General features: G+C 34.9%; 1 protein-coding gene and 1 long non-coding RNA gene across 2 annotated transcripts; one reads left to right on the top strand and one right to left on the bottom strand.

The window, feature by feature from the left end:
- LOC108908873 lies at window positions 1-25,119 on the top strand. The gene is made up of 3 exons (XM_018713036.1): window positions 1-119; window positions 22,748-23,055; window positions 23,652-25,119. Exons 1-3 carry the CDS (start codon window positions 102-104, stop codon window positions 24,313-24,315), a joined length of 990 nt encoding a protein of 329 aa, XP_018568552.1. The 5' UTR covers window positions 1-101; the 3' UTR covers window positions 24,316-25,119.
- Window positions 12,219-27,742, bottom strand: LOC108908874. Its single transcript, XR_001964385.1, has 2 exons — window positions 27,657-27,742; window positions 12,219-12,416 (listed from the first exon to the last, which is right to left on the bottom strand). It is a non-coding gene; the product is annotated as an uncharacterized LOC108908874 (long non-coding RNA).

The raw sequence follows: 27,742 nt of genomic DNA, 5'->3' as shown, positions 1-27,742 counted from the left end.
TGATGCTGTACGTGTGTGACTAAAATTTGTGTACTGTGTGTTCGATTTTAAACAGAGATGTTGCACCACGCAACAATGTCGCCCCTCAGTCCAAATTGAAAATGTGGTTTGAATCGCAGGTAAGTCCCCCTTTCACTCTAAAAAATCCCATGAATTAACAGAGAAATCTGCCTTTCTAGAACCGAGAACGAAAATTACAAATAACTCTGTAAGTCGCTTCGAGTGCTAAAATACTAACATATAAAACTGTATAAAAATACTTCTCGTTTTTCCGATTTAGGCAAGAATTAGGCGTAAAGTCTTTGTAGAAACATCGACCTATTGCCTTCATGGACCCATTCCCACAGCTTACCATACGAAACCACCGAATTATCAGTTATAAATTGTTAAATTCTTGTTCCACGTGACAACTGTCAAACTCGATCTAGTTACCTATGCTATCTCCGCATGTGTTTTGTTTTGAAACGAGCGGGATCGCAGTGTGCATTGAAATGATTTTATGCGCAGTCGCCCAGTCGATTAGTCGATATCTGCGGGCGTCGATGCCGCTTACGTCGCGTCCACGATACGCTTGGCCGACTGGACATTACTCTTGTACTTCCAAGACTTAAATGTGGAGGGAGACGGCGCCACACTCAGACGGTGCTGTTTACGACGCTTGCTTGTTTTTTTCGCCGCTCTTTACGGAAATTTAACAACTATTGTTCTTCGGGAGCGTTTAATTCTGCACATCCTCCTGAATTTTTTCGTGTGGACTCGAAATATTTCTTAAAAAAATTTGATTTCAAATTTCTACGTAGCAAAATTATGCTTTTAACTACGAAGTATGAGAAACGATGAGACGTTAATTTTTATTGAGGTTATGTCATACCGGCTTTAAAAAATAAACGTAAGCGTTTTCAAACCGGGACAGACGCGAGTTTGGTATCCTGATGTTTTTTTTATAGTTTTTAATAGGTATAGGTAGATGCTGTTTTCAGTATACTTATTTAGTTGCACGTTTTAATGGAAGTATGATATAAAATGCCTATCTTTTAATTTAGATTTATTAAATATTTTTCAATTTTTTTTATAACAATTCTCAGATATACCTAAGTGGGTATATGACTGAATTATACAAATTATTATTAATCGAATGTAATTAAAGCGGTCTGAAAAATTAACTCGCGAGTTGAAAATTTCGGATTCCTACTTACGGTAGGAACAACGCATGTCGGCTTCTTGTCTTGTGTACAACTCGATGGTCGTTACGCCCACCGTTGCCATGGTAATCACACCAACACTATGGTACGTTAGAACTGACAAAACGGCAGAGCACGAATCGATGATAAAAGTGAACTACACACATTGTTTTTTTACAGGTCGTGCATTAGATTTTTTTAATTTGTACTACATGCTCAAATTCACATAAGACATTTCGTTAGTGAAGAATTTCATAAATTTACGAGATTAAAAATTTGAAATTGTTGAATGGTGGACTTTGTTTTATTGAACTGCTTTTAGGTTTCGAAGTGTGCACAAATAGCTAGTTCTAAGTATGTAGAATATTTGGATGGCGTTTCAGCCAGCGAAAATTCCCAGTGTACGTAGGTACTGTAATTTGTTGTTAACTTTGGAAACCGGCCGTATACAATAATAGTCGGGATATTTCTGTTTGGAATTTCTATTTTCGACGGTTGCCAAAGCGGCAGAGCTTCACGTAGACGTTGGCGCGCTCCTCGAAATAGTTTTTAAAAATAGCGGGCTTAAATTCGAAAACGCAAATTCGGGCGCGTGCACATACAACTACACATCCGGAACCGAAGCGGCATATCTGTGCACGTATCCGACCGGCGCGATATATTAAATAATAATTGTAGTTTTTTTACGACAGGCGCTAAACAAATTAGCGTTGTTTAACGAGCCTAGCGTTTAATAAAGCCCGATCACATGACCCGATAGTCGTGTGCCAGCCGTATGCACAATGATTTACGGCTGGATTTAGTAAATATATTGTAATGAATTAGTTCCTAGGCGTTAGTGTGACGTCACACGGCGAGTATAATGTAGTTTATGAATGGGCATAAATATAAAAATGTAATCGCACTATTAAGATGTCATATCAACAAGTTGTAACAATAATTATTACGTTGGGATAGGTTATTACACCGATTAATTATAACATAGTAATAGTATTTTTATGTAAATATGTCAGATAAAACGTTTCATTGTTTTGTTTATGTTTTGTTTACATTTTTAATGATCGCACTGAATTAATAACGACGTGCCGTAACACTGCCGATACTAATTCATTTGTGTGATCGGAACGCCATAAATGGTTCGATTGCGGGACGGGTTTTTTCCTTCACAAACTAATTTCTGATTGTTCTCAGGTTAAGAATTCCGTAAAAAGATTATAAGTGGGTAAATCGTCATTCACCATTGCATTTAAAATATAAAAATATTTATCGTATAGGTACTTACTTATATTTTTAATAAATTATTATTTTAACACAACTTAGGGATTATTATTTCTATATACTAATTTTTAATTCTTATATTTCTATTTTTTATATCCTTTTATTATAAGATAGAAATATACAAGATTTACCTATAGTTTATGTAGAAAACTTACGTTCTATTTTAGTAACATCACTACATATTTTTTTTTTTGTTAAATTAATGGGTATACCTACATCTTGTGTATTCTTAGAGCTACTATTTAGTCCGATACAATCTCGTTCTCGGTTATATAAGAGCAAGGGATGATTACAGGCTCGTGTAGCAGCAAACAAGTTGGTTGATCTTTTTGGAACAGAGTATAATAATAATAATTCTAATTTATAAGCGCACTGAATAAAACATAATATTTAATATAGGTATCACATAATAGATCCTGTGCGCAAATGCGACCTTCCGAATAATAATAATAATATGCAACCCCTACTCCTAATCTTTGCGATTGTAATGAAGGGTAGAGATGTTACTGTCAATGTGGTGATTTCCATAAATACAATTTATATTAAATATTGGAAACACATAAAATACTTATAAAACAAAGTCAATAAATAAAATTTTTTGTCATGTTTCATTGAAATTCTTCGAAATATTAAATGGGCGGAATAATGTCTTTATTGGAAACTTCAGAATTAAGAATTTTCGTTTACATTCATATTTGCAATTTTGCTGCCTTTATCATATTGTTATGTTAGTAGTAAATGTAAAACAAAAATATGTTTCAGTACCCATAAATTAAGAATTATGAAATTATTAATTACAAAACTGGGAGTAAAATTTAAAAATGGCACCTTTAATGAAGAAATTAATAAAAAGTCGCAAAGTTTTTTAAGTCGCACTAATTCTGTAATAATGAATTATACCAAACTTTTCTTTGGATAAATAGGCAGTTTTCTGACACACTCTATATCTACAGGGTGGCTGAGAAAAATCTGTTGGTCATTGCATGAAAACATCTGTCACATTGTCCATTTCAGAGTACCTAAAATGTATTTTAATACGTATTTCTTTTTTTGTAGAAAAAGTCTCGTTTAAAGAGCTCAAAGCATCTGTAGTAGATATTTTTATAAGACGATCGAGTGCCTAACAATGTAGAAGGCGAGGTAAAATTGAGAGAGAATAACCGCCGCAGAAGACACAATAGTTTCAGTTGGGAATTTGCGAAGCACTTGTTGCACGGAAACAAGAACGTATACGGAAGCGAGCTGCACCGTCGAGAATCCAATAAGACATTTAAAAACGTGTCCGGGAATTCCCGTTAGTCATTATTAGAAAAGTTTAAAGGAAGGCTGAGCCCTTTAAGAAGGTCAGGAACGGCCGTCTCGCCGACGGCAACGAACAAGGGATAGAGAGACGTGCGACGGACAAAGACGAGGAGAGACGTTATGAATGGGCAAGTAGTTGGTTGCCGAGTAGCCGGTCACATTCTTGCATTACTCATTCCTTTATCTTGTACTACTTATGCGAAATCAAATCCCATTCCCCTTTTGATGTCGTAATCGAAAGTGAGCTCTCCATTCATGGCGAGAGGAGAGAAGACGACGTCGTCGCTCGCCTCTTCTTCTTGTACGTGAATTCACGTCTACTATATTCCCGATTCATATGCTCATGTCGCCGGCAGAACACACGATCCGCCTCTATTTGGGTCACGGACCCCGTGATAAAACTTACAGCACACTTTGCTCCGGCGACGGCGAGGACGTGCATACATGCGGCCGCCACCGCCGCTGCCGCCCCCCCTGCACATATTTACGAGACTTGGCGGGCTCGTATGCAGAACGCGGAATGCGAACAATGCGATGCCAACTACGGCTAAACAGTAAACATGCATTAAGAAACTATTACGTGTTCATCCCGTCAACAGGGTTAAGTGTGTTACGGGGTCTCCGATTCCGCTCCTCTCCGCGAACTTGAAAGTTTGCACGAGTTTGTGAAGTACGACTCGAGAGAGGTGTGTTTACTGATAACAACGTCGAAGGTTTCGGTGTAAACTGTCCCCGCGACAATACCTGGAGAAAAAAGCTGTACCTTATTTAAGAAACCGAAAAGACGAAGCAGATCCCGGTAGATTGAATAACAGGACCTGACAACATCGTCCTTAAGTTAAAAACATAAAATAAACCCGGATAGAATGGTTGACTATGTATCCAGTTCTTATAGTACCTATAGAAAAACCCTGATGCTCTGAAAATGCTCTAGAAAATTATAAGTTTGCTCCACATTATTCCAATAAAGTCAGTCCCGAGTTGAAACAATGCAGAATGGTTAAAATGAGAAACGGAAAATATTTAAAATATTGCATATTAAAAATATGTAATGTATGTAATTCCAATCTTTGCTGGCCCTTTTTTAAATATTTAACACACATAAAATCAAATTAACTGAAATACCATATCACCTGCTCTATGAAATTCCTCAATTTGTGGAATTAAAATTATATCTATTTTAAACAATGTAGGTATTCGTAAATTATACGAATATCCATTAGTGAGTGTTCATGTAATCACCAAAGCAGTATACCCAAACATGTCACCTAAAATCTTTAGAGAAATTTATATTTGCAAACACAGCTAGATGGATTATTCGAGTCCACTGATATACATCGGACAAAGAAACATTTGTGAATTCTACGAATATTTATAGTTACTTAAACAGTTTGTGTACTCATACTCTTCTAAAACCGATTTGTGAGGAGAGCTGAAGAAATTTAACTCTTTAGATGCATGTTGATTTTTCATTCAAGAGAAACATTCGTGTTTGCCCAAATATATATATCGAATATTTCTAAGAGATACGAACTGTTCGTCCTTATATGTCTTAAGTGACTAAAGACAATTCAAATACACTGATTATTTGTCAACGAACACATTTTGCTCCATACGACGTTAAGATTACTGGACATTCGTTTATGAACAATGAAACTGGCGCTGATATATGAATATAATGTTAATGTTAACATACATGCATTGCACATGTTTCGAACATTATAAGTATCCCCACGGTCTCCAAAAATGTCCTGTATACCTCCGCTAAATTGCTAGCTAGGAACGAAAGTATTTTGCCAGAAAATAATTTTAAAAATTGCCCGATGCAAAAGTTTACAATTTAAGTAGGTATTTACGATGTATTAGGAATATAAGTACATAAACTAGTTTATATATCAATTTATAAATCCATTTAAAATTAGTTTTCCGCGACAGTTTGAAATCCGTAGCAAAAACACTGGCGGTAATAAGCCGCTATTATCCGGTCAAAAGACCGTTTAACCCATTACATATTGAGTTATAATAGCCAAAGTTCAAGAGAGATTCATTATGCAGACGATAATAATCCGCGTTCCCGTAGACAAGGTGCAGACAGTCGGCAGTCGTGCCCATAAAGAACGGTTGACATTACAAGAGCGGTGCCGTACTTATGACCCAAGACATGACAATTGCAGTAGGAAGCATGTTTTGGCGCGTGCCGACTGTCACTTGTCTGCATGAGGCAGTAGATTAGTGGTACACACGTGAGCCAATAATGCAATAAAAACGGCAGAGGGGCGGAACTATGAGCTTCGCACCCAATCGCCGCCGCATTATCGGAAGTGTGACATACCTGCTCATTCAGCAGCTCGCAGATCACTTAGGATAGGTCAGTGCTAAAGAGGGCCATGATTGATGAGTGTCATGATTTGTTGTTTTATGTGGTTTTTATGGCCCGATCTAGTTGCTCGATGGAGGTCACGGCACGCTCAATTATCTCGTCCCCCCCTGCGGACGTCTATTGTTCTCTCGGCTTGCCGCGATGCTAATTGTGTGTTTATGTCTGGGGCCAACTAACAGGTGTCGGCGCTGTTAATCCTCTCTCGGCGTTTGATATCGGTCGGGTCCACGCACAATTGCTCCACTTGTACTTGCACCACAATGTCGGGTTACCCCACAGGTGACAGGTTCATTCAACGCCGGTAGGTGCAAACCCGCCTTTCCATCGGACAATGCAAGGTGCATTAGAGTAGAAAAGATCCACTTGTCGGCGATGTCATTTGTCACTCTCGTTTCTCGTTTGTTGAAGTCGCAATGTAAACAAAGCGTGCCTACCGCGATGAATTGCGTCCGCCACTTCCCGGGTATTTGGAGCAAGTGCCGCCTGCATAATTCAGATCAGCTGACGTAAATTTTGTTTACCTTTCGTATTATGACTTTTTATTTGGCGGCAAACGCCGCAGACACTCTTACGTTATCTGCTGTCGAGTAGTATCGCTTTCCGGATATTCATTTTAATGGATCGAAAACAGCTTCGATTAATACTAGCGAGGGATTTTTAATTCTTTGTTATAAAAGGAACATTTATTTAGGTATTTATACAACATTTTTAAACATTCACAAACGGGAAGTTTTAATTTTTTACATACATGCAATTTTTCATTTTGAATTGCTCTAATTTATTACGACAGTGAAACAGGGAAAGTTAGGTTAGGTATAAAACTATTTAAATTGTAATTTACTCATATATATTAGATACATACGGATAATGCGATCGAATAAGTGAAGCCAAGAGTATTTTCCCTTTCGAATAGTATCCACTGCTAAAATGAGCATGCGCGTCGTTCCCAGTTTATTTGCGTTACAGGGGATTTATGAAAATTAACTCGTAGCTATAAAAACATGACATTCAATCTTAAAATCAAAGGAAAATCAAGTAGTTCATATTTCATAATATATTTGTTGAAATTTTAGAACTATTTGCAAGTTATTATTGAAATAGTTATAACTTTCTTTCTAAGTCATCAATATCAGAACTATTTCTAATGTGTTGCGTAATTGTGAGTTTGTGCAGAAAACTATAAGATGAAACAAGAGAATCTTGGCGTCATTTATTTATTAACACAAGTGGGGAAACTGCCTAGAGCTCTGTAAGAAATAAGAATAATATGAGGATTAATTATTTGGCTATATGTACTTTTAATAAATACAATTAGATTTGAAAAATATGCAATAGCTAAGAATTTAATTCGTAGGGTATATTTTTCAAGATTATTTATTTAAAGACCGTTGTGGAATTATAGAGTACGATTTATTCAGCGCAGCGCTTTGTATCCCAGCAAGCCAGCAGGCCATGGCTCCGGCGCACATCTAACAACTGACTGCATAGCATAGCACACCCGTTATCATCTCGATACACACAAATTCCCCATAAGCTGACTCGCTCTCCGCTGATTAATATTAAACAACCTGTGGAAAAGTAGATAGGGCGAACGTCACGTGACGAGCTGGTTTACTACGCGACCACGTGGTTGCGTTCGGGTCCTGCAGGGCAAAGGACGAAATACGGGCAGGCGGGCCCACCGTGTGGCATCTAATGCAAAGATGTGACCGCATTCGACGTGGCTGTGCAGCGGAGTTCTAAGGTCATATTTATCGGGAATACCGACTGAGAGCGCGTTCCGTGTTCTATTTTAGGTTATGATCCAAGCTGTTTGCAGCTCGTTTTTGTTTTCGCCGGAGCACTCTTAATTGATAACGGCGACGGTCGCTTATGTATCCTTACGATAACCGCGATGAGGCGTTTTTTATGTACCTATTATTTGCATCCTTGTACCCACAGGTGCATATTGGAAAAAAATACATAGGTAGTTTGTGTTTCGCCAATTTGTTTTACAAATTTGTTAAAATTCTTCTTTGCTTCCTTATCTGATAAAGGAAAATCAGAAATATTTTTAATGTTTTAAAGTGGTAAAATAAAAAAAATCCAGAATTCTATAGACGGATTCTCAATACCTTTATTGGTTTCATAATAAATTTTATCTTTTATCTTATCTTTTTCGGTATTTGTTTGATACCAAAATCAGTTGATCGTCAAGATTTCAAAATGAAACGACATGAAATATTTTTTACCTCCTTTATAGATATTTGTTTGTCACCTTTTTGTACACTATGCGAACATTTCATCAATATTCTTATTTTATTTGAATATGATGAATATCTACTATATCAGGCGCAAAAAATCTTACATGTCTTCTTACAATTTTACAATGTGGTGTATAAATATCAAGCTGTGATATCGAAGGGTGGTAGAAAGTTTGCCGTTACGCATCTACAACAGTTATCCAAATATTTTTTGCTTCGTTTCGTAAAATCCCTATGAATTATGAATGGCATATTTCTGAATGAAATCGAAACCACAATGTGTCCGTTTAGTACAGTTTTGATTTGCAGTAAACTGTAAATCAATACGGGCAATTTGTTATGCAGCGCTTATCGATTGTTTAATGGCCACAGAAGTGAACAAATAAAGCGCTGCTGCATTTAGAACGTGTCATATATAAAACGACTACGCAGGCCACGCGGAGTAAACAAGTGGTTGAGAAACATTTCTTCCGAACGTTATTATAACAACAGTTACGTTACAACCAAGAAAGTTGGAATGATGTTTGTTTTACTGTAGATATTCGCGTAAGCCGTCGCCGCTAAGGTCCACAACGGCGTCACAGCCGTGTATTTCCAACGCTTGCCGAGCTAAATGCGACCAAACGGCGCTCCCCTTGCCTGGGCCTCTGGCTAGCGATAAGATAGAACGAATCAGGCCAAGATCGTACCGGGACGGCGCGACTGGCCATCGTCGGCAACAGCCCGATGGTAACCGAGAGGTTCTGCTTGGCGTGCTTCGTTGAAAAGAAGGCCAACTGGATGAACTTTTCACAAGCGGTGGCGTAAAGTAACTGACGTTGCCAGCGAACACATAAAAAATTTCCGATTTGTCGCCGTCTCCTTCGCTCGAACGATGGAGCCTCTGCGAGGCGCTACTTTTGAAATCGTTCACCGTACTTCATTTGTATGTGTGTTGCACGTGGCGGGACTAGTCATTGTTCGGAATTTTTTTATGCAACCCGATTTCCTCCATTTGTTCTAGGTATTAGTTTAGTTTTTCCACCGCTTTGTATCATGATTTTTAATTCAACTATGTATTTTAAATTTTTTAAAATCATTTAGTGGACATAATTCATTATCGACTGTTCTTATTCGATCACAGTTGAATTTCTCCGAGACAATACACAAACAAAATATCTGATAATTGTGTTAGAGCCCCGACCACGTGTTTTTTTGTTTTATAAAATTGGTGGGGGTTCACTAGTATTGATATCAGATATTACCAGAACCCGCCCTCGCGCTGACGCTGTGAGTAACGGCGTCATTGCGATTTCGAATGTTCCCCAAAAATTAATTTTTTTTTTTTAATTTGACTTAAATCAAGAGACGGGGAAGCATACAATTATTGTTTAATATACAATAGGAAAGATTCTAATATAAAAAATATATGTAACGTTCAATACCCAACAGCGTCGTTTGAGAATTGAGGCTCGTTGGAGGGGCAAGGCGCCATCCCATTGGCCCGTCTCTATGGTAACGCGCCCACGCTACCCCACCGGCACTCGACGACCGGCAAAAACAAACTGCGAACGCTCTCGGGTTGCTGGATTTTATTCCACAATATCTACACAACTGCCGGGCGATCTCTTTTCAGCTTGCGAGGGGATGTTTTTCATCGGGGTTTTTGCGCCACGGCGGACTTTTTGCCCTGGTAGGGGAGGGGAGTTTTAGGATTCGGAAATATATTTTTGGGTCATTTTGAAGTTTGTTCCCCCTCAGAAGGAAATTAATGGGAAAACAGGTCTGAGCCCTATCTGTATTAGGGAAAAATTTAAACCTCGGGAGTTATATTTTGTTCCCCATTAGAGATCGGAGTTTGAGTTGGCGTAATTTGATGAGAAGGGTCTAGTACGGGGCCTCGGTTTGCGTTTCCAACTTTGCTAATGGAAAATTACGTGTGACAATTCATGCCCACGGTTAATTTTCTTCAATCAAGCGTCTGAAAACAAAACAAAATTATAGATTTCAAATAGAGTCAAGATAGTTTTAGCTACATTTAACATTACTTAATTTTATTCATAGATATCCGTTCTTTTTCTTTTTGTTTCCGCGTGGAATACTGGGTTCCCGTTCTGTGAGCGGCTACATGTAATACTGAAAATGACAAATGGTATGGTAGCGGAGTGGATTTATGCAACCCTTGCGACTTGCCTCTTATCAGCTGACTGCTCGCATTTTCGGAGCTGCATTACTAATGATTCCACTTTTGCCAGCCGTAGAGATGATTAAATATCACCGGAGATCTGTTTTTCGCATATTAATTGCCTGTAATAGGCAGTCGTCCTGTATTTTTTTTTTTTCTCTTAAAAATCTATAGAGGGGGGTTCTAAATAGTCTGCCGATATTTTTGAGATGCAAAATAAAGATAAACTTAAACTTAACCTTAGGGCAACTGGACAGTAATTTACCAGTATTATTAAAACTCCAAATATTAAGTTTTATGTACGTAAAAGGTAGTTTTAATAGCTATCACTGATCATTCTAAAAAAAAATTCAAATTTCGGTATGTCTACTAGGTGTAACGTGATTGAGAATATCACCAATGAGTAAGAAATTTTCTCATTTAATTTTGCAAAATAACGCGGATTTTAAGATCAGTCCTAATTTTTGGAGCGCATCCGTGTGCCAGCCCGGTTACAGATATAAATCGTGAAAATTCCCCGTTCTCTGGCTTCTCGAGTCGCATTTACGTACGTCGACGTCGCCGTGGAGCGAGAGCGAGCCGTGGCGATAATAAAACGGGACCGCTTCGCGCACGCGCTATCCAAGCACCTCTTCAACAACGAGGCCCGCTCTCGCTGGCTGCGAACCCTCGAGTTTGCGGCAGCAGCTCTAAAACAAAACCGGGCGTCTCTTTTTTTATTCGCATTCGGAATATTGGAATTTTTTATTTGACACATGTAACGTTCAGTCGGAATGAAAATAGCTGCTCTGTCGGTTGCCGTTTATTTCGAATTAAGAAAATAATCGGAGAACATCATTGACGGGGAGGGCGCCAACACCTTGAGCCGTCGACATTCAAATACAAATACAAAATTTATGGTTTTAGGTGTTTGTCAGATTGATTACGGACACACTTCACAACCACTAATTTGCTCACTATGAAAAACTAAGGTTAGGTCAGTTTTTCCGGAATTTTTTAAAATTTAAACAAGGGGCATTATCAAATGTTCTAGTACGTCATTAACTACTTTACTCCTGTATTTGCTACACTTGAAAAAACGCAGACAATCACCCATTATCCATCGACATTGCCAGTATCGACGCCGGGGATCAACTCGGACCAGAATAGGAAGCCTGGCCGACAAATGCTTGCCACCGCACTCTCAATTGACTACACTACCGTGGCGATATTACCGAGTTTAAATTTTTATAAAATGCTTTTGGAATTATTCTATATTTTGCATAGTGTATATTCAATGACTAATGTGTAATTTTTACTCTATAAACAATGAAACTGATGAATTTGCGACAATGTCCAGGGTATACAAAAATTGGAACTGAATCAGCCCTGAAATAGGCAAATAAAAATCGAGAGGTCTTACTGTAGAATAAGATGGAAATGCAAGCGGCAGCAGAGCATTTTAGTGAAATAGGTGACACAAATGTCATCTGCTGGTGAAAATTAGTCGCTCAGTGATTAAAATGAAACACCAAACAATAACAAACACAAAACAGTGCCCCACAAATATGCAAAAAATATAATAATTGAAAATAATTTTCATTTTACTATTGTAAAATTCCTAACTTTTCATAAACAATAAAATCAGATTAGGTTCATACAGACAATTCAAAACGAGTTAATAGACTGTATTCGGAAGAAATATTATTTATTTCAAAATTCCTCTCCATAAAACATCAAAGATTTTCCGCCTGCTGCGCTCTTCACCGATGATGTATTATGAGCTTCGTCGCCCAGTGATTTTGGCTTAAAAAGTGCACTGGGCGGCAGGTAACCTTGCCACTACGCGTCCTAGATCTGAGGGCCCAAATGTTTAGCTCTGACTTATTCTGAAACATGTACAAAAAAGAAAACGATTTAGAATTAAAAGCAATTATGAACTTCTTTTATGTTGTATGATTGTAATAAAAGAAACCCAGTTATTTTTATCAATGCAACATCCCCATTTCACGACGCTTTATTTTAATGGACTTAACAAAATGCCACAAAACACAAAACTTACAGACAGGAATTTCCAATTTAATATAATACATATTTCTATTTAAAAATTAATACTAATTATAAAATTATTGACTATGTCTCTAATACAGCTTCCATTTAATATAAGCATCTTCACGCTCGTGTAGAAAACGACGACAAAATTTCAACGTTTTGTTTGAGAACCTCTGGCTCCGCCTGCCGCACGGCCTGATGGCTAGGGTCGGTTGGAAACCAGCGGCAGCGCGCCGGCATATCAGGCGGCTGTTCGTCGCAACTTGCCCCTGCCTGCCTGCCCGGCTTTCCAAGAAGGGAATAACCTCCCTGCCTGCTGCCTGTGTGGCCCCTAAGCGGCGAGGGCTGCTACCCCGCCGTAGAACGAGGGGCTCCGTTCGTGTTACTAATCCAGCTATACGTTCTCTCCGGTCCCCCTTCTTTTGCCCATACCGCAGGGTTGCCGACTCTCTTCTCCAGTTTCCCCTAAAAATTGAAGCTGGATGAGCCACGTCACTAATTAAAGTGATGTATTACATTAACAGAGATGGGGCTGTAAATTTATTTGCAATAATATTTATAATAATAAATGTAATATGATAACTGTGTGCAAATAAGCGAAATCTGATTTAAAATATCCGAAACTCAAAAATCATACTCACGTGGACCATCATTTACGGTTTTCGTCACTACTGTCGAATGTCTCAGCTTCTTGTTTAAACCACTTGATGCGAATTAAAATACCTTTCGTCATAATTCAGCAATATACTCTATTGAGCCGGCAACAGTTAAATTGATAGAACATTTTTTTAATTAAGTTGAACAAAAATTATATTGAATAAAAAGTATAAAAAAATAGTATAGGAAGAGGTGAAATTAACTAGTTTTTTTTTTTTTTAATAAAACTTGAAGGTATCTAAATGTTTCCTTTGTTATGAAATAAATGTAAATTTTCAAAGACCGAATTGTTTTTCCAAACAAATTTTAGATCAATTAACTGCAATAAATTTTGATCGCGGAAGCAGTTAAGTTAAAAATAAAATGGATATGTAATAAGTAAATATCATTTTGGCGCCCAACAAAATAAAAAATCAATTCAAAATAAAAAAAAAAACAAAATTTAATGGTTATAATATATAAAAAATTGTGTTGTGTTTAACAACATATACACATATTTAAATTATCACTAAGTGAACAATATATCCAATGGGTATTATTTTTTCTTTTTGTATAAAATCATTATTTAACTGGTAGTTTAAAAAAATATAAAAGTGAAACAAAGTCAGGCAATTGGAACTACAGTAAAGAAATTAATTGTAGTTGTAACGTGGCACGTTGCTTTCATAAATGATTACAAGCAACGTGACCAGTAATTTTGTTTGGAATAGCAACTTTATTTCCTTCACGTCGGTAAACAAATTTCGGTAAAATTAAAACAGTAAGATCAAGATCACATTAAAACACAATATTCCGTATCATCGGCTGTGATTGGTGTAATTTTTCACGAGATTCTATTCAACCAATCAACCATCGCATTATCTCGAGCGTAGACGTAACGGTTTGTCATTGTTCATTGTAAACGGATAAAGAAGCAGAGGAGTTACCTACTTAAGTAAGAAGTTTTCTTTGTAATAAGATGTTATAGTCTGCTATCTCATAAATCTGATGACGATGGCGTACTAACTGAAAAAATGTTTAATCGAATAAAAATGTATATAGTTGTTGGCATATTATAGTACCCGGTGACAAGTCAGTAGACCTTCTTAATGCAAACAGCTCATACGTATAACTTTAATTAACCCATACTTATAATTTAACTAACAAGTACATACTACATTTTATAGTGCACGTGACTTAAAAATTTTTAGGACCACTGAAAGTACAGACGCTATAAACCATGTTCTAAATTTTTAAATCAAAGATGTTTTTTTTTATTTTTATTTTATAGAAATGTATATTTTTTTGGTTGAACCTATAGAGGGTATTCTGTACAAAGATATGATTACAAATACACTAACTGATTTTATCTTTAGAATTCTATAATAAATAAATCATTAAATGTTTTAAAATGACAAATTCATCTTCAATTTTTAATATGTAACTACATGTCGCCTCTGTCTCAAGATCGTCTTAATCATGTATCAATGACAAAAAAATGTTTGATCTGAAAGAGTGACAGCAAAAAACCTGTGATTTTCACCCGTTTTTTCACAATTCGCAAAGAATTTAAAAAAATACATAAAAATATGTTTTTGGTCACAAATTACTTGTCGTAAAAAACTGAAATGAGCATAGCTTTTAGTATTTTGAAAATTTAAAAAATCACCCCTACTTAGGGGTTGAAAAATGCCAAAAATGAAGAATTTGAATATTACCAATTGATATAAAAACTATTAGCATGTGAATTATCTTAATATATTTTTTTTGTAATTTTTACAATTATTTCTGGTATTCTCTATTTTTGGAGATGATTTCACCTCCTGAGCACGCTTAAAGATGAATTTTCTAATTCAACATGCTTAGTTCAGTCATGGGAATAAATCTTTCTTTGTATCAAGAATCATTCCATAGAAAAATTCACATGCTAATAATTTTTATATTTATTGGTAATATTCAATTCTTCATTTTGGGCGTCTTTTCAACCCCAAAATAGGGGTGATTTTTGAAAATTTTCAAAAAACTAAAAGTCATGCTCATCTTAATTTTTTATGATGAGTAATTTGAAACCAAAAACATAGTTTTATCTATTTTCTTTAGTTCTCTGCGAATTGTGAAAAAAACGGGCGATTTTTGCGGTCACACTTTGTGATTTTGGGAAACAATCCTTCCTGATTAAAAAGTAGTTTGTAACATATCTTCAGTCAACAATGTGTCTTTTTCGTTATAAGATAGATTTCATTAAGAGTATTTGTCAAGAACTAAAATTTATTGCGACGTTCCAAATTTGGAAGCAATCGGCCTTTGATTTTTTCAATTTCTGCATCCTGAGTAGGCAAAGTGGCTTATATTAAAATATATGTGTATATATAATTTTTTTATATAATTCAGTGATTTCTGAACTAAAAATGTCAAAGTAGGCCGATTATTTTCAAATAAAATATCATAAGAAAATGACATTTTACACACAAACCATTTTTTTGACCCTGACAAGGCCTACTTATTTTTTGTAGTTAACACTCATGGCTAAGACGCTCTGGACACACCCTGTACAATTAAACATAGAGACAAATCAACTAATGTGTTTCTTATAATATCTTTGTAGAGAACGCAAGCAGATTTTATTTGTCTAAAATGACCTTACCTATCCGTAAAACGAAAAAAGTTTTTCTTCCCAAATCCATCCGTGGACCATACTGTTCGCCTTAACATTTTTCAATTTTTGATGTACGAAACGGAACCTGCCACTGCATTTCTCGCTACGAATTATTAGACGTAAGTACCCGTTTTGAATTCAGATAGTAATCTGTTAAGATAAGCGAATAGGCAACCCTGAATCCGCGTTGTAGGCAGTCCAGGCGCTGATGGTGGACTTTCTGCTGATGCGCTAATGGAAAATTGTGTTTTAGGTTTGAGTCACCGGCTATAGTTACGTCATTGTGACCACGCGGAATGATGGGGGCTCTCTCGAATTCATATCCATCACTATTGGCTAGTGCCAGGAATTTTAGCCCGATATAGTGTAATAAACTTGGTTATTAGAAAGTCTCGCTCAGAACTGAATCGTTCAAAGCGTAGCCCAATACTTGCTCAACTAATTTTTGAAAATAATATTTTTTAAAATTAATCTTCAATATTAACCAAGTTGCAGTTTTTGTATTTTAAATCTTAACACAGCTAACAAAAGAGTTTTATGACGTCATCTATTACATTAACAATGTATGTAATTATTCGTGATTTTCAAGTTACATTGGTAGAGTAACTTCCATTTAGGTGATCTTACTATTCTCAGGTCACTTCGGAGTAGACAATAAAAAAGAAACAGTTTATTTATTTATATACCTAATTATTCAATAATGAAACGAACCAATTAATAAAAATATGATAATCATTTTGTTTTATTAGTTTATGACAAAACATATTGAGATATCCATGTATTTTGCTACTGTTTCTCTTTCGCCTATAAATAAAACTACTTATCATTGTTATTATTAGCATTACATATTTGTCACATAATCCTGATAATTTTTGTATTTCTTTTCCAACTTCGACTTTCTACATAAACGTGTGTACCTAAGTAAATGAAATATTTAAACGTCTACATGATTTTTCCTTGTGTTAAAATGGATTTAATTTTCGAACGAATATCACCGAATTTGAATTTGCCGCTTTTCCATAAAACACGCCTCTAAAACAAATGAAACGATTATTGTGAATCTAGCAGACTACGGAGGCTCTGAAAAGTGAAACATTTCTTTTCCGTTCGGATCCTAACCTAAAAATAAAATTACGAAGGGTCGGACCGTATCTGTCTGTATACCTGGCCGGAACAGCATTGTAGGGCCCGGATGGTCCCGTTTAAACACCAAAGACCGTCGATTCCGTAAAACCCAGGTAGATACTTTTTCAGTTCGTCGTATAACAGTTGGCGTCTGAGGGTCCTGGTAGGGATTTTTTTGTTGGCGAGGGAGCCGGGATTCAAATTTAAATTCGAGGGTAGTTCCCCATAGAGGTTTGGGTGCCTCGAAACTTCTGCATTATGGTTTTTGAGCCGCGGGCAGGTTAAAACCGGGATTATACGTTCGTACCAGTATGATATTTGAAGGAACCTTTTCGGAATTTAAATATTTTGGAATACCTGAACCTATTTTTTTAAGTTATGGGTTTCTCCAACAGATACCTATTTCCTATTATTCACGGTGTTACTTTTTTTAAACACCTATTTCTATACGATTTTTAACAGACTTTCTAGGGCTGTAATATACTGTTGCTAATTAAACCTTGTACAAAAAGTAATTTTATTTTTACTTTTAAGTGCATTTTTAGAAAAGCGATACGTCACTAGAGGAATGTACGTGTTTTTTTACAACGCGTGAATATGCTTATAAATTCGTGGTTACTTTGGACCGCGATAAAAACGAGATTTGAACAATGAACGCACGCTTTTTTTTTATACAAACACGTTTTAAATGTCAGTAAAGTCAAAAAGCCAAATTACTCACAAATTAATTGCATGCAGCCACATTTTTATCGGTACATTCTGTGTTTCTTACATAATTCCATAATTTGACTAAAAATAGAAATTGAAAGAGGTACATATAGTTCCTTGGGGAATGTTAAATAGTCGTATCTATATATTTATAATTATTACTTTATTATTTATTTGCGAGCTTAAATTTCATAAAAAAATTTTTCACAAATTTAAAAATACCAATACTTAGTTTGATTATAGTTTCTCATTGTATATTTTTCTATTATTCCATAAAGCATATTAAAAATACACGAATCAAAACTATGCACTGAATTTTTTTGTTGCATTTTACTCTATCTTATAGGAATATTCTCGTATTTCAGTTATAAAAAATAATTAAAATTTTTACACAGTAACTTTATACACTGGTATTGATATTCATTAGTTTAGTCGAAAAAGTTTTCTCTGTATAGGTTACAGTATCTTCATTAAATTAAATAACAGGAGTTTAAGTTATTGTACTGTTACTGATTGTGAGAGTTAAATAAAACTAACAATTATTTTTCTTTTTGAGAAAACTGACGCAAATGTCCTGTTTCCATGAATGCTCTATTCATCTTTGATGCATAAATAATGCATATTAAATTCCTTCCAATCGTTTTTCAACAGTTTTTGGTATAAATATACAGAGGAAACTTTTCCGATATACCAAGTGAACTAAAAATGTTCCCATTAGGGCCTATCACATTTGTTTATGTACTTTCAGCAAGTGGAATAGTTGAAAAAAATATATCATAACCCTCTTTTATGTCAAGACAGTCTTGAAAGTTTAGAATTCTAGTTTCAGGAGTATGTGGTCTTCAGTGGTATATGGACGTTATAAATAAATTCCCAGATATGGTTCAAAAGATACAGCCAATAAAAGTTTGCTGAAAATTAAAGGATCACTTTGCATATCCACAATTTTGAGTTTTGATTTTTTTAATTCTATAGTCTTCGGTTATTTTTATCAGTACATTATATACGTATGATTTATCATGGCACACCCTGTATCTTAACTTAACTTATCTAAAGTACACTGATATACATTTTTGCTTAAAAACTTTGTATGAAAGTCAATAATTGCCAAATATGAAACAATACAGATGATAATTAAAAGGTAATTGCTCTTAATGAAAGTTGTAGTAATTAATATTATAAATCAAATTTAAAAATACATTTTAGAAGACGACAGCTGAACGAATATTTATGCAAATCCGGGATTGTCCTACGAGATACACGACACGATATGCGCTTCACATAAAAATGAGGTAGCTCAGACTTGTAGTATTTATACCTAATTAGGTATTGGTTAGTGAATAAAATGAAACAAACACGCTCTATCAAAAATTCAGATTTATAGAGCAGAGTAAATCTAAACCCAACGAAAAGTAGTAAAACACAATTTTTTCTCTTAGCCGAGAAACATGCGCTGAAATTTCTCCAATTCTGCTCGGCAAAGCTTAAAAAAAAAAACAAAAACATCGGTGAAACTCGCCTTAAATAATGCGGATTGTAGTTCTGCAAAGTGAACGGAGTCGGGCGTTCAGCTTTTGTAAAGCCTTTGATTTTATATAAGCGCTTTCTATTTAATTTACTCATAATATTATACACTCGGCTACAGTCTACGTCCTGCTAGGTAGCACCAACCAGCGAGTTGTGTTCTTAGTCCGGTTGTAACGTCGACGTCGAAGGCCGATTACTTTGCTTATGGCTTATACCATGAGAAACTACACTCAAGGTTACTTTGTTTGTATGCGCCATGTACACGGGTCGAGCTGCTGATCGTGTCTATTTTATTCCTGCAATTAGCAGGCAGAAATAATTTACTGTTCTCCTGCCTGCATCTAGCTCCTGCATAACTCGCAGGATGGCTTCATTAGACTCGCACGTAATTGCGAAATGCGGTCCTTACCCGTCTAGCTTTTTCCATTTATTTTTTTTCCCAACCGCCAAAATCTAACGCAACTTTGGTATTTTCGATTAGTTGCCGCCGAATAACGGTGTGTTTTGTTGTGGGAGACCCTACCGACGCACGCTAGCCTAGTATAATGATTGTTATGCTCGATACAAAGCGGCAAAAGTGTGCCAAGGATTTTCATAAGGGTGGTATGCGTTTATTAATTTATTACAAAATGAATGCTACAACACAACATCGGCTGGCTGGAACTAAATATAGATAATGCGCAGCTATAAATGATGTACAGGGTGAAGTGCGTATGCAGTGGACACCTCTTCACGTCACTCCTATCCCGCCTTATACAGAGCGTAAATAAATTGCTTGGCCAAACTTTCATCACGGGGTGTTAAAGTTATAAAAAGTCTAGTATAGGGGAGAATTGCAAAGCACTGTCGAGAGCAATGGAAAAATATAAATATCGTGAAATTGTCCTTTGCGTATCAGAAAATCGCAGACAAAACGAATTTGGTCAAACTGTAATCAGGTTATCCGTGAATGAAATAAAATGTGTACTTGGTTGGTGACTTTTTTTACTGTTTTTTTGCAACTTGAAATAAATTTTATCTCTTCCTTAATTGTGAGCACATTAAACCTCGAAAACGAATTGTTTTCAGACGCACATATATGGGATGTATTTTATTAATTTTTGACGTAGATTCCGATATAAAAATTTGGCAAAGAATTGGAGTTACATTCTGTATATAATATATATGGAGATATATGGATTCTCTTATCAAAAATTCAGTGAATTACGTTTTTGTCTAACATAAAGTACAAAATTCAACTCCTTACTTTATTCATGAAATTATTTAGTTTTGATTTTTCTCAGACAAACATTTCTGGCAATTTTTATAGACAGTGGCGTACAGAGACCCCAAAAAAGAAGGGACTTTACTCGACGATTGAAATATTAGTAGATTCTAGGTAAAATTAAGGTATAAATTTCATTATAAAGAATATTTAACTGAAAAAAGTGGGGTAATAGATTTGGTTAAAGTTACTATCTTAAGTATAGAACGAATATTAAACATATACAGGGTTGTCCCGAGGTAATAGGCCAAAATTCATGGGTAGATTCCCGAAGCAGAAATATTACGATTTAGTCAAACTTACCTTAGTCTAAAAGTTGATCGTTAAAGAGATACAAGTTAAATGTAAAATATTATTTGTCTTTTTTCATTTATTCCTTAACAAATGCAAATATCCTCACAAAATTTTGGGGTTTGGAGTTCTTTATGTAGAGGAATTGAAATCTCTTCACATTTTGGTTAACGTTCATAGAGGGCTCTGCAGTAGATTAAATGTGTTAAAAACGACATAACTTTTTTATACTCTAAGGTATCTCATCTTTGGTATCAAATTTTCCAACTTTTTTTACACAAAAATGGTATACTTTATGAAACTAGCTGTCTCGCACCATTTTCTAGATATGTATTTGGCTTTGAAACTTCCAATTAAATTACAATTAAGTAGCTATTATTAATTTAGCGATAAAATTTCTTAAGTTTGGACGAAAATCAAATAATTGACGTTTTCTACCTATCTTATTGCTGTCATTTGTATGCTACTTTCCATTATTCCAGTATTATTCGTACCTAACTAAAATTACATCTTAGCTTACAATTTAAATTGTATGTACGTAAATGTGAGATAGAAATTAGTTGTTTATGGATAAACTATAAACACCTGGGAAGAACTTTGGCAGCAGATTTTAAAAGCTGCAAAGTCATTTTGCGTTAAGGATTTAAATGTACTTTAAAATAAGACAATCTTTTAATAAACGAGTTGATAAATGTACCTCTTGAAGTTATAGGTGGACATTTTAAACAATTATTGTCAAAAAGGCATATTTTTTACTAATGTTTACTATTTTACTGTTCATGACAATTTTTAATTCTAAATAAACCCTTGTTTTTAACATTTCTAAATCATTTTAATTATTTCAACTATTAGCATTGGAAGTTTCAAAGCTACATATCTCGAAAACGGTGCGAGACAGCTACTTTCATAAAGTATACCTTTTTTGTGTAAAAAAGCTGGAAAATAAAAATTTGATACCAAAGATGAGATACATTAAAGTACAAAAAAGTTATGTCGTTTTCAACACATTCAATCTAAGGCAGCTAGCGCCCTCTATGAGCTATAATCAAAATGTAAACAAATTACAAATCCTCTGCCCAAAGAACTCTAAACCCAAAAATTTTGTGTGGATATTTGCATTTATTATATAAGAAATAAATGAAAAAAACTAAAATATTTTACATTTAACATCCTGTATCTTCTTAACTATTAACTTTTGGACTAAGGTAAATTCGGTTAAATCGCAATATTTTTGCTTCGGGAATCTACCCATCAATTTTGGCCCAACCTCGGGACCACCCTGTATGTATGCCAATAGAATACGTCAATAATACATAATTATGTAGTTTATATACAATATTTATAAAACAAAGTCAGCTTTTTAAATATATTTTATGAGAATTCCTTATAAAACAATATTAAAGTGGTAGAATCCTAACCTTATTACTAGTAGCCTTAGAATCGCAATATACATGGGCGTAGACAGGGGGGGGGCGCCCCCTCCTCCCTAATTTTTGCTGCTGCATGCAGCAAGTTTCAAAAATTGTTTAGGTTTTGAAAATTTTTATATCGGTAGGTCGCTGGCTATGTGACCTTTTTTTATTTCAGAATCAAATGAAAGTGTTTAGGTTTTGAAGCGCGTGTGTTATTTTTTAGAAGTCTACATATAGCTTACAGCCCTGTTCCCACCCCTAGAAAAATCCTAGCTATGGCCATGGCAACATAAATTGGCAGTATCAACAATGGCCAATAATAGTGGCTAGTCAATGTAAATCTACAATACTTTGGATATAGCCTGAACGAAACATTAACGCAAATATCTTGCTGTACGAACGAATTGTAAACTGGAATTATTTATAACTCATCGGAATCATAGAATTGATATTTGTCTTTACAGTCGCTAGAAATATAATTTTAATGCCTAAACTTCCACAAATTACGTATTTTTTTCGATAATTAACCAACTCTAATTTATTTTTCAGAACTGTGCCATGATGGGTTTGCAGGCGACTACAGGAGTAGCGGGAAAAAGAAAGTTGGAGGCGGCAACGGCTCCCGGAGAGTCTAGTCCGGCCAAGAACGGCAGGTGGGAGGCGGACGACTGCATAGCGAGGTTGCAAGCAGTGGCGGTACCGGCGGATACGTGGAGGGCGCCTACGCCCTCCCTTGCCGCCACGCTCCTCACCGATGACGAGTTCGACGACGACGAGTTCGAGGATGAACTCTCGGATGAGGAACGGTGCGTTGGAATACCGGAACCTGCCAGGTTCACCCAGCAGCCATACAACAGGTAACTAACAAGTTCAGAAACTAAGAATAGAAATAGAAAAAAAGAACGAAAATCCAGCAAGAATGATGCATAATACTGTGACCAAACAATAAGAATTAATTAAAACTTGTTTTATTTTATGGAAAAAGATCCAGTTAAATTGTAGCCTGAAATAACAATTTCTTTGTCAAAGATACTACTTTCGAAAACACTACCAAAAATCATCACTTTTTTGTGGGTACTTGCAAATTTTATTTTAAATGTTAACCCTGTCAAATTTTAGCACTCAAAAATAAAAAGAAAAGGAAGTGATGAGTCCAAACTACTTCCTAGTATAACTACAGCCTCTCTATAGCTGTAGTAAGCATTTTGACACTTTTTTCTTATTTTTGAACGGAAAATCGAATGAAGTTTGGTTTCTTCTGTAAAATTTGCCCATATTCCACTGTGTTTCCTTAAATGTAAGAGAAGGTCACTAAGTGTACTTCCGTATTCATCAAAATCAGTTTAACTAAACCATAATACAGTGTCATATACATATAATAGTGGCATATCTGAACTATAATAATAACATTACATATATATATACTAAAATCTTAACAATTGTTTTGTTCCAGGTATCATCAGAACGACTACTGGCAGTACTATCAACCACCTCAGCAGCAAACAATACGCTGCGAAGAAAATGGGAAGTCATATTTAGAACTGGGGGCTTCGCCACCGGTGCGGACACGGTGTTGTGACGGCAGAACGCGTTGGTGCCACGTACCCTGTTATCGCCAGAGACGATTAGCAGTTCTGAATCTTTCGATGTGCAAACTCGCAAGGTACAGACAATGTTCGGACCCATCCTTGCGTAGATCCGTGCTAATTTGTAACACCCTCCGGAGGCTCGAACGAGAGATGGAGTCCGAGCCGCCCGAACCAAGTTATCCCGCGTTACCTGAGATGTCCCCACCATACAGACCGAACCCCGTGCCTGAAACCAGCTACGAACAAAGCCTAAGGGATATGAACTGCTCAGGGAGAGCGACACCTTTCCCATCGACAGCGCCCGATACCGATTCAGGGTTGGGGGAGGACGAAATGACTAGGCCTATCAATTGGGGTTCCGTTCTCAGTCTCACTTCGCAAACCGACCTAGAGTCGCTGAACAACAACGAGTTATACGCCGAGCTAGGTCTCAGCGACCAGTCGGAGTGGAAAGAACCATCCACGTCACGGACTGACAATATGAACGAGTGGGATGGTTTTATGCATGTGTTAGTGGGGGGCACGTAGCAATAAGATGCTGCAAATCGTTTTACTCAGGTTGTGATTCACTTAGTTAAAAGACATTAAAACTGCAGTACAGGAATTGTGCAGCTAATTGTTGACTATATTTTTATTTTTTATGTCTTAATATATTTTTGCATAGCGATTGGACTGAGTACTTAGATGATGAGACGACCCTTTTTTTGGGGTCATGGCAATTTTCACAACTATTTGATCTCCATCGCTCAATTATCACACAGCATAGTAACAAACTCGAATTTTCAAATGTTTCACAACTGTCAAGAAATTGGCAAGCAATAAGAAATTGACCAGCAAATGAACTTTTAATTTTACTTTCAAAGATGATTTATTTATCAAATAAACTTATAGACTGATTTTTGACTTAATTCTTGCTATTCCTTAATTATTTAATATATGGGATGTTGGTAACTTTTAAATTAAATTTATTTTTTACGATTGTGCTATCGTATGCTATGCTGTGAGGCTCAAGAAGAGTTTAAATATATATATAATTTTTTCAAAATGATATTATTTGGTGTTATAGACCCGTTTTGGGCATTCCTTTGTACATAAACTTGTATATATAGTAAATTGTGAATAATGTATATAAGAGAAAACTTATTCTAATTAGGTCTATATTTGTAAATATTTAATATATATGTTATAACATATATTTTAAATTGTGTGAATTATTACTGAATTGGCAATATGGTTCTACACAAAAAAAAAAACAGATGACTCCCAAGCTGTACAAATACTATTATAATTTTTCATCAGTAATCAAGTAGAATAAACTAGCTATTACTTTAATGTATCTTTCAATCCAAGTTAATTCTTTCTATTTTAAACAATATTAACAAAATTTTTAAAAATGCAGATTTGCATTTTACTTTTTACATATTCATTGATTTGAATAAGTACCTGTATTAAATACCTACGATTTATTTAAAAAACTGGTATAACCGAAGTTCATCCATTCCTTTAGTTTCAAAATATTAGGAATACCTGTTTTTGCTTTGATTAAAATTTATTCTAATGATCAGTAATGATGACCGATGAAAACTAAAGTGGTCTTATTTTGAGAATGAAGTATTTATACGATTTTTAGGCCCACATAGAGACCGATGAAAATATTTCAAATGAAACTTGCAAAATAAAATATTTAAACATGGGTGGCTGTTTCTGAGATCTTAAAAAGTGCCGTACTTTTTATCACCTGATAGATACAAAATTTTCTTTTTTTTTAGTTAGGTTACGGGATTATGAAACTTGAATTAAAATTTAAATAGATATACCTAACATAAAAAAAATACATAGAACAAAATAAATCAGGTGATTGTGACAAAATATTTTGTATGTATATGTCCAAACCTTATCAATATCTCAGGATTGATTGATTAGCTTAGAACTGTTTGTTCGAAATTTTTTCATAAAAAAAATTCTCTATGTAGGTCTAAAAATCATCTCTTAAAAACAAGTTGAGGTCCCACATTTCATAATTAAAATGTGACCACTTTAATTTTTGCCGTTATGCCGCTTCAATATCACTGAAAATAATTTACTTATCCACAGAATTCCAATAAATGGATAAATATATTTTCAAATAAAAAATAAACTATGTCTACAAATTACCATGGTTAGAATGTGAAAGCTAAATTTCAGCCATTCGAATAGTTTTGCAATTTGCAACAAACGGTTATAAAAGTATTTTACAAAAATATTCAATTCAGGCATAAAAATACTTAACATGTCGAAACTTGTCGCTCTTGTACTTAGATGTCACATATCGATAAATCAAATATGGAACATCACCAGATATTCTAATAGCCATTAGTACGCGACATGTTATACATTTTTTTTAAACAAGTTACCGTAGCATAAATATTTCACCTCCAAAATTTAATATTTTTTTATATAATTTTAATATCTAATGGAGAAATTTCACTAGCTGGGAGCAAAAGTCTAGTCTCCTCATTGTCACATCAACTAAGAAGTATAAGCCAGTATTAAAAAAGAATCTGTAAAACTTAAATGATTACTTAAAAATGTTGAAAAACCGTCCCAAGCACTTCTTGGGTGACCGTGGCAACGAGTTTCGTTTGTAAGTGTATACCATGTTCTCTAGATAGTTTAAATACCCTTAAAGGAGCCTGTTTCATACCAATTTAATTTTATTATGTGATTTGTACTGTAGTGCGTATCATATAATCATTTTTTGATATGAGACAAGCTATTTTTCTTGCCATGACAGATTATTTCAATTTTCAAATGAATTTCTCATTTGAGCTTACTTTCCATAATACGTAGAGGTACACGCATATCAACAATTGAAATATCTAATGTCAATTTTTGATATTCTTGAAGTATATCTCGGTTCAGTCTCAAAATTTACACCTCTAGAACATGATTCAGTAATTAGACTTCTATTTTTATTTCGAAAATAAGCTCAGATATAAATATGTTTTTTTAACGGCTATAAATTTGACAATGTGAACGTTTGTATTTATTATTTTTAACATATGTTTACTTAGTTGTAACAAGTAACAATATGAGGGCACAATTAATACTGTTATACTGTAAAGATATTGAAATAAGAAATTGTTGTGGTACGAACTTTAAGTTGTTGAAATTGCAATTTTATTCCATATTCAATAGTTAAATTTTATAAAGAATCATAATGGCAATCAATACTAATACTGTTTTTTATAAAAAATAGCTGTGTCTCTATTCTAAAAGAAAATTATATGTGCACAGAAAATTTAAAATATTTTGATAAAGTTGCAATAAAAGATTTTGAATCAAGATGTTAAGGAAATTGAAAATTCCCAAGTGATTATGGATTGTAAGTAAATTTAAGAAAAATTATATATAAAATTCAAACAACGACAAATTTAGTTGAATTCTTTTTATAATTCTGGGAATTTTCAAAAGCCTAGAATTATATAGTAAATACTTGTCGTCCCACATCGACGTTACGTCAATAATAAATTTACGTACAACACTTGAATGTGTGCAAATAAACATGTGATATCATGTAATATGTTAGTGTTAAAAAATAAATCGGTATATATACATATTACCTCATTTATTGTTTTATATTTTTATGTTTTAATATAATGAAATAAGTAACACCCGTCTTTAATTGAAACATAATTTCCTGTTCAAAACTTGGCCACAGAAAAAATGAAATATGCCTCAACAAACTTATTTAATTTAAAAGCAATAAATTTAAATAATATTAGGACATCCTATCTATGTCCTCTTAACCCTTAGAAGCGACAAGGGCATAATCTTTTGTAAAGTACAAACTAATAGAACTATTCTTTGAATAACAAATTTTGACTTACCAGTATTCAAACCAATAGCACAAAGAGTTTGAAGTTTGAAGCATTCATTTTAACTTTTAATTTTAAAATATTCGTTGAAAGTTGGA

Source organism: Anoplophora glabripennis, unplaced genomic scaffold, assembly GCF_000390285.2.
Source record: "Anoplophora glabripennis isolate ALB-LARVAE unplaced genomic scaffold, Agla_2.0 scaffold81, whole genome shotgun sequence".
Classification (NCBI taxonomy): domain Eukaryota; kingdom Metazoa; phylum Arthropoda; class Insecta; order Coleoptera; family Cerambycidae; genus Anoplophora; species Anoplophora glabripennis.
Note: the sequence above shows the minus strand (reverse complement) of the source record. Positions and strands in the feature narration are given on the sequence as shown.